A 7,688-nucleotide genomic window follows, 5' to 3' on the forward strand; every position below is an offset into this window, starting at 1 on the left:
GGTGCCTGGTTCCTTTGCCTGAAAGGAATCGGGTGGGGGTTACCTCTCTCCCTGCGGTTAGCAACGGCAGGCGCGCCTTTTGAGGCAGCTTTTTCGGGGAGGTGAAACGGCGCCTGCTGCTGCTGCGGTTGGGCGCGACGTGGCGTCAGTCGACGGGACGTAACTGCACGCGCAATTAATGAGGAGGGAGTGGGCGGTAAGACCGGATCTGGATAACCGCGCCGGATTTCCTGGGGGAAACTTCCCCGATTTCGTCGCCCGGTGGTTTCGATTCGTCCCTGCATAAATACGCAAACAGCCTCGCCCTCTCCCTCCTTACCTTTTCCGCGTTCGCTTTTGCTGCCTCCGTGCCGTCGCTGAGAGCATAGAGCGCCGGGGAAGAGAAGTGCGAGGGCGAGAGATCGAAAGAGAGAGGGAGAGAGATTACCGCCGTAGCAGCGTCCTCCGCCGCGCAATGGCTGGTGGTCCCGTCATCCTCCCGGCGGATCCCTGGGAGCGGTCCGACGTCACCGAGGAGAAGCTGCAGTCGCTCGTGGAGGCCGGTCTTCTTCGCCCGATCACCGACCCCGACGAGCCGGAGTGGATTGCTCCGGGGGACGAGTCGGAGCCGAGGCCGCGCGACGGTTACGTGGTGAGCTTCGTCGTCTTCCACGAGCGAGGCTTCGGGTCGCCGGCGGATAGCTTCATGCGGGCACTCCCGCACTACTATGGCGTGGAGCTGCACAATTTCAGCCCCAACTCCATCGCGCAGGCGGCCATCTTCGTCGCCGTCTGCGAGGGGTATCTGGGGATCGCTCCCCACTGGGAGTTGTGGCTCCATTTGTTCCGAGCGACGTTCACCTCCAAGCCGGGGGGAACGAGGGGGGCTCGGAAGGCGCAGAGGGCCGGCGGCTGCACCCTCCACGTGCGCCAAGACCGGCAGTCCCTCTACATCCCGGCCCAGCTGTCAACGTCCAACCGTCGTTGGTATGACGGCTGGTTCTACCTCCGCAACGACGGCGGAGGACTTCCCCCTTATACCGGGCGGGTTGTAGAGAGTCAACCGGAGAAATGGGGGTACGGCGTCATCAAGGTCGACCAGCCTAGGCTGGAACCGCTCTTGAGGGCCTTGGGGAAGCTGCGTGACTGCGGCCTTTCGGCGGCCGTGGTCGTGGCGGCCTTTCACCGCCGGAGGGTGTTGCCGCTAATGGCCCGGCGGCGGCGGCTGTTCGAGATGACGCCGAGCGACCCGGTCGCCGGTATCAAGATGTCCGCCTTCGCCCTTACCGATGACGAGACCCTGCGTCGGGTGAGGGAGGCGGTAGACGGGAAGCCGAGGCTCGATGACTTGACGCCGTTCCCGATGCGCCCGTCGCGGGGGTATGTCTCGCTGGTAAGTTGGATGTTGTCGAGGCTTTCGCGTCCTTCTTGTTTTTCGCCTTTTTGGTCTGTTGTCTTACTTCGTCGTTCTCACAGGGGATAAGAGACGTGCGAGGCTCCCCGCCGCCCGTTCCTGAGGACGCCCGGCGGCGATCCGTGAACAGGGCGCGTGCCGAGGAGGAGAAGAAGAAGAAAGATGCCCAGGAGGCGAAGCGCACGAAGAAGATCCTCGCGCGCGAAAAGCTGGACGCCCGTCGCCGGCGCCAGAGGCTCGACGGTCTCCCTTTGGAGCCGTCTCCCTCGTCGTCGGTGTCGGATTCTTCGAGCGACGGCGGTGGGCGCGAGGTGGGGACGGCCTGCCTGGAACACCTCCCCGACATCAGGGAGATGGTTCCCGGGGCGCCGGCAAGGAGCCTGACGCCCCTAGGAGGAGGAGGAGGTGTCCCGGGGCCAGTGGTGGCCCGTCCCGGCGCCGAGGCCGGCACACCCGAGGCGCGGGTGTCGGAGGAGCGTGCCGTCGGCCCGATGGGTTCGACGGTGGAGGTTGAGCGGGTGACGGTGGGGGCGACCCCATTATCTCCGCGAAGGGTCGAGGAGGTGCCGGGGTCCGACGGGGACCAGCTGGCGCTGGTGGACACCGAGGCCGCGCTGCTGCCACCACCGCCGCCGTTGCAGAGGAGGCGGACGGTGTCGAAGCGGTTGCATCCCCGTTCGCGGTAAGCGTCTTTCCTGGCGGAGTCCGCTTCTTGTTTGCCCCTTGGTTGCATGCTGACCTTGGGAGTGTCTTTTCTTGCAGCCAGACGCTTCTGGTGGGAGACCCTCCCTTGGCGCCCCGTAAGGCGCTCAAGGTGAACGTTAGCTCTTCCGCCCATCAGGCAGCGGAGGCGCAGGCAGGCGTGCGACGCGGCGCGGCGTCGGGTGAGGCCGTTTCGGAGGAGGCGGCTGCCCAGGAACAGGGGGCCGAGGCGGCCGCGGAGCGAGTGGAGGAGGAGGCTGCCCAGGAACAGGGGGCCGAGGCGGCCGCGAAGGAGGCTGGGGCGTCTGCTATTGCCGAGGCCACTGAGGGCGAGGCCGGAGCCCCCAAGACCTCCGACGTCAGGGCGGTGGACGCCGAGGCCATCAAGGTAGAGATGGCGGAGGCCAGAGCCCTCGGGTCCGTCGAGACCGAGGCGATGGAGGTGGAGACGGGGCAAATTTTGGCGCCGCCCCTGGTTCAGACAATCTCGTCTGATGATTCCTCCCGAGGGAAGGAGGCGGCGGACGTCGAGGCGGCCAGTACCGCGGAGCAACCAGTCCCAGATCCCGCCGAGGGGAGTTCGGCTCTTGTCCGGCTACGGCCCGAGCCTCGCGGGTGGAACTTCCCGCGTGTTTTCTGGCGGAACCGGGCTGACCCCGAGGGGGAGCCCGTGTTTGCTCTTGAAGATACTGCAGAGGGGGGGCATTGGGACACCCTCGAGCAGTACCGTCAATTGGCAGTGCGGTCGCTGCAGACAGCGATGACCATTATGGGTCAGGACTTGCCCGGTGTCACGCGGGTAAGTACTTTCCCCTCTCGTGCCGCGTTGTTTTCTCTCCGAGCCCGCTCGCAGTGTTTTGACGTGTGTTTTTTGTTTTGCCTCCTTAGGAGCTCGAGACCCGATCCCTTGGGAAATCGGTGTTCCTGCGAAATGAGAGGGATATCTGGGACCAGCTCCGGCGCCAGAAGGGCTTGCTTGCCGATGCCCAGGGACTATTGTCGGCGCGGAGTGCGGAAGTGGAGGACCTCCGCCTTCGTTGTGCTGACATTCAGGCGGAGTTGGCCATGGCTAAGGAGCAGTCCGCCCCTCTGGTGGCCAAGATCAAGGAACTGGAGGAGGAGCGAGACTCCTTCAGGCTTCGGGCCCAAGAAGCGACGGCCTCTGCGAAGGCTACAGCCGGGCAGCTGGGTGCGGAGCAGAGCGAGCATCAGGCGACAAAAGTCGCCCTGGCAGAGGCTACCAAGGCGGCCGAGGCCTCTCGGGTCGAGGTCTCAGCCTGGAAGGGCAAGGCCGAGGGTAAGTTCCGCTGAACCATGTTCCTCGTTCCATTTGCTCTTTTTGTCCTGGTTCGCGCTTGACTCCTGACCCCTTGCTGCGACGTAGATCTGGAGAAAGAGGCCTCCCAGGCGGCTGAGGCCTCCGTCGCGGCGCAAGCAGCGCTGGATGTCGAGGTCCGGGAGCACGAGGCGCTGCGCAGCGCTGTCCGGTCTGCCTGCGAGGCTCTGGACGTCGAGGAGGTCCAATCAGCTAGCTCCCTTGGGAGCCGCCTCATCGCGTTGAGCGGCCACGTCCGCGAGAGACTCCGAGGGGCGTTGCACACGGGTGTCAAGCGCGCCCTGGCCGTCGTCTCCTCGCACTACGCCATCAACCTCGAGGCTGTCAGCGACGGCTACGTGTTGCCAGAAGATGACGAGGAGGCTGATGCAGAGGTCGTGAGGCTGTTGGAGGCGGCCGAGGCACCTGGCACCGCGTTGGCCAAGCTGTTCGAAGAAGAGGTGGTCCCTCCCGCGCCAGCCGCCGATCCTTGAGCTTTGACCTGGGCCAAAAGGGGCCATGTAACCGGATCGAGTTAGTTGCCGAATCGTGACGTTTTTTGTGGCCGTCGAGGCCCTTAAAGTATTTGCGTATGTGTGCTTCTTAACCGTTTTCCATTCTATTTCTAAGTTCGTGCCCTCTGTCTCGATCGCGAAGAAATCCCTCGGAACCTAAGCCGTCCTTCGGCGAAGGGTGGTGAGGGAGCTGCCGTAGCCCAGAGGCGTAGGCCGTTCTCACGACCCGGCCGGCCCTTTGGCCTCCAGACAGGCTTTTGGTCTTTGGGTTTCTTGCGAAGGTCCCGTCGGAGCGCGAGAGAGTTTGGCGTGGAAATTTTCGGAAAAACGGTTGAGAAATGGTGTCCGGGACTTAGGGGGGTTCCCCCTTTTTAGCCCCCGAGGGAGGCTCGACTTTGCAGAGGCAGAGCCGAGTCTCCCTTATTGCGTTATAGTGACGTCGAGCCCCTATCGATAGACAACCTCTCTGCAAAGAACTTCCTCGGAACCTAAGCTGTCCTTTGGGCGAAACGGTGGTGAGGGAGCTGCCGTAGCCCAGAGGCATAGGCCGTTCTCACGACTCGGCCGGCCTTTTCGCCCTTGAGACGATCTTTCGGTCCTTGGGTTCTATACAGCCGATTTGTCTATAAGGGGGTTCCTCGAAAGATTATAACAATTAAAGAACGCTTCTTTATTTATTTCGAGAAACAATGTAAACAACGTTTGGAAATTTAAGGGTAGAAACGACGTAGCTGTTCTATGTTCCAAGCGTTGGTGAAGATTTCGCCCTTCTCGTTGGCTAACTTGTAGGTCCCGGGCTTCAGCACTTGAGCGACGATATACGGCCCCTCCCAGGGTGGGGTCAGCTTGTGGCGGCCCTTGTTGCTCTGCCTCAGTCTCAGCACTAGGTCGCCCACCTTCAGGTCCCGGCTTTGGACGCGCCGGGCTTGGTAGCGTCGTAGGGCTTGCTGATACCTGGCTGAGTGTAGTAGCGCGACGTCGCGGGCTTCCTCCAGTTGGTCGAGGGCGTCTTCGCGGGCAGTGCGGTTGCTTTGCTCGTTGTACGCCTGTAGCCTCGGGGAGCCGTATTCTAAGTCAGTGGGGAGGATGGCCTCGGCTCCATAGATCAGGAAGAACGGTGTGAATCCTGTGGCTCGGCTCGGGGTATTTCTTAGGCTCCAGATGACTGACGGGAGTTCGGCAAGCCATTTCTTGCCAAACTTCTTCAACTGGTTGAATATTCTTGGCTTAAGGCCTTGTAGGATCATGCCGTTGGCACGCTCTACTTGGCCATTCGTCCTTGGGTGCCCTACGGCCGCCCAGGCCACCCGGATGTGGTGGTCGTCGCAAAACGTTAGGAACTTGCGCCCGGTGAATTGTGTCCCATTGTCTGTGATGATGGTGTTAGGAACCCCGAACCTGTGGATGATATCCGTAAAGAACAGCACCGCTTGCTCGGATTTGATCTGAGCGATCGGACGAGCCTCGATCCATTTAGAGAATTTGTCGATAGCTACCAGCAGATGGGTATAGCCCCCGGGTGCCTTCTGCAGAGGCCCAACCATGTCCAGTCCCCACACAGCGAATGGCCATGTGATGGGGATGGTTTGGAGGGCTTGGGCCGGGAGGTGCGTCTGTCGAGCATAGTACTGGCATCCCTCGCAGGTGCGTACTAGCTTTGTGGCGTCGGCCACCGCTGTTGGCCAATAGAAACCTTGGCGGAAGGCGTTACCTACGAGCGTCCGAGGCACCGCGTGGTGCCCGCAGACTCCCACGTGTAAGTCCTGAAGTAAGGATTGGCCAGCCTCGGTGGTGATGCATCGTTGGAGAATACCAGATGGGCTGCGCCTATATAACTCGCCGTCGCAGAGGACGTAAGTCTTGGCGCGTCGCGCAAGCCGTCGGGCTTCGGTTCTGTCAGCAGGAAGCTCTCCTCGGACGAGGCGATCAAGGAGAGGGACTCGCCAGTCCGTTCCTTGGTCGGTCTTGGGAGGCTCTTCGTCAATCGCCATCGCCTCGGGCTCGGCTGGCGGGGTCTCGGCGGCAGAGGGGGCCTCGAGCCCTGTGGTGGGCTCGGCCGATGGGTCCTCTTCCGTCGCCGAGGCGTAGTCGACGGACGGCTTGTGGAGGTCTCTGGCGAAGACGTTCGGAGGGGCCAGGGTCCGTGCCGACGCCATCTTTGCCAGTTCGTCCGCGGCCTCGTTGAACTTTCGTGCAACGTGGTTGAGTTCGAGACCGTCGAACTTGTTCTCCAGACGACGTACCATCGCGCAGTACGCCTTCATTTTGGGGTCGTGGCAGCTTGACTCTTTCATCACCTGATCGACGACGAGCTGCGAATCACCCCGTACGTCGAGACGTCGTACTCCAAGTTCGATGGCGATTTGCAGGCCGTTGACGAGGGCCTCGTATTCGGCGACATTGTTGGAGGCGGCGAAGTGAAGCCGGATCATGTAGCGCCTCTTCGCCCGAGGCGAAGTTGGTGGCGATGTCGAGGAGCGCGGCGGCAGAGCGCGGGACGTTGCGCCCTAACTCTCGGACCAAGTCCCGACAAGTGGTGCCGGAGAGGAAAGCCTGGACGATCTCCGAGTCACCGACGCTGGGTAGCTCGATGCACTGTTTGGAGAAGCGCCGGATGAAGTCTCGGAGAGACTCGTCCGGCTTCTGGCGGCAGTTCTTGAGATCCCAGGAATTCCCAGGGCGCACGTAAGTGCCCTGAAAGTTCCCGACGAAGATCCTAACCAAGTCGCGCCAGTCGTGGATTTGCGAGGGGGGGAGATGCTCAAGCCAGGCTCGCGCCGAGTCCGTCAAGAGTAAAGGGAGATTGCGGATGATGAGCAGATCATCGTCCGCGCCACCCAGCTGACAAGCCAGGCGATAATCGGCTAGCCATAGCTCAGGGTTCGTCTCGCCGCTATACTTGGTGAGGTTGGCCGGCTGTCGGAACCGGGCGGGGAAAGGAGCAACGCGGATGGCCCTGCTGAAGACCCGAGGTCCTGGTGGCTCAGGGGAGGGGCTGCGGTCCTCACCACTGTCGTAGCGACCGCCTCGGTGCGGGTGGTAGCCTCGGGCGGCTCCGTCGTCGTGGCGCCGTCGCCTGCCAACTACCTCGTGGTCGCCTTGTACCTCGCGTTGGTGTCCAGGTCGGTCGCGCACCGAGGGGGCCCTATTGACCGTCGGCGCGCGAGCGGGCTCGGGACGGATCGAGGCATCCTGGCCTTGGCGAGGTCGTGTCGTGGGTTGCTCCGAAGTGCCTCCGCGCCGGCGGGAGGCGGAACTTTCGGCCTGCTGCACTGCTGCGGTCTCGAGGAGGTCGCGGAGCTCTCCGCGGACCCGTCGCCCTTCGGTGGTGGAGGGCTCGGGCATCGCTCGGATCAGCATCGCAGCAGCTGCGACATTCTGGCTAGCGCGGTTAAAGATTGGGGGTGGCTCTCCGCCCTCGTCGTCGTTGATGCGGTGATGAACGTCGCGGGCCCGCCCTCGGGCTCCTCCGCCCTCACCGTGCCCTCGCTGCTCCTGCTCGAGAGTGTCCCGGAGCTGTTGCAGAAGGAGTCGGTCCTGTTCAACCTTGGCCTGAAGCTCGCGGAGCTGCTCCAGGTCTGGGCGACGATGCCCCCCGTGGACGAGATTCTCGTTCCGTGCTGCCGGGGCTACGAGACGCGGAGGCGTGGCACCACCCGTCCCCGCCCGGGGCGGTGAATGAGTGCCTGTCCCCTCTTCCTCTTCGCCCACCGTTGGCATCCCGAGCCCGACGTGGAAGCACTCACGGGATGGATCGTAAGTC

General features: G+C 62.9%; 2 protein-coding genes across 2 annotated transcripts; both read left to right on the forward strand.

Moving 5' to 3' along the window:
* The first annotated feature begins 1,746 nt into the window (after window positions 1-1,746).
* On the forward strand, window positions 1,747-3,030 carry LOC136548877 (uncharacterized). Its single transcript, XM_066540249.1, has 3 exons — window positions 1,747-2,075; window positions 2,156-2,868; window positions 2,984-3,030. Exons 1-3 carry the CDS (start codon window positions 1,747-1,749, stop codon window positions 3,028-3,030), a joined length of 1,089 nt encoding a protein of 362 aa, XP_066396346.1.
* Window positions 2,898-5,273, forward strand: LOC136552249 (uncharacterized). The gene is made up of 2 exons (XM_066543779.1): window positions 2,898-3,392; window positions 3,480-5,273. The coding sequence occupies exons 1-2, from the start codon at window positions 3,161-3,163 to the stop codon at window positions 3,902-3,904; spliced, it is 657 nt and encodes a 218-aa protein (XP_066399876.1). The 5' UTR covers window positions 2,898-3,160; the 3' UTR covers window positions 3,905-5,273.
* The last annotated feature ends 2,415 nt before the right edge of the window (window positions 5,274-7,688 follow it).

The sequence above is a fragment of the Miscanthus floridulus genome, chromosome 4 (assembly GCF_019320115.1).
Source record: "Miscanthus floridulus cultivar M001 chromosome 4, ASM1932011v1, whole genome shotgun sequence".
Taxonomy (NCBI): Eukaryota; Viridiplantae; Streptophyta; class Magnoliopsida; order Poales; family Poaceae; genus Miscanthus; species Miscanthus floridulus.

Excerpts from the sequence above, each read along its gene's own strand:
- LOC136552249 (XM_066543779.1), top strand. The coding sequence starts at position 3,161 with ATGGCTAAGGAGCAGTCCGCCCCTCTGGTGGCCAAGATCAAGGAACTG. Across the intron at positions 3,393-3,479 it reads CTGGAAGGGCAAGGCCGAGG|ATCTGGAGAAAGAGGCCTCC; the intron begins GTAAGTTCCGCT and ends GCTGCGACGTAG.
- LOC136548877 (XM_066540249.1), top strand. The coding sequence starts at position 1,747 with ATGGTTCCCGGGGCGCCGGCAAGGAGCCTGACGCCCCTAGGAGGAGGA. Across the intron at positions 2,076-2,155 it reads CGGTTGCATCCCCGTTCGCG|CCAGACGCTTCTGGTGGGAG; the intron begins GTAAGCGTCTTT and ends CTTTTCTTGCAG. Across the intron at positions 2,869-2,983 it reads GACAGCGATGACCATTATGG|GAGCTCGAGACCCGATCCCT; the intron begins GTCAGGACTTGC and ends TTGCCTCCTTAG.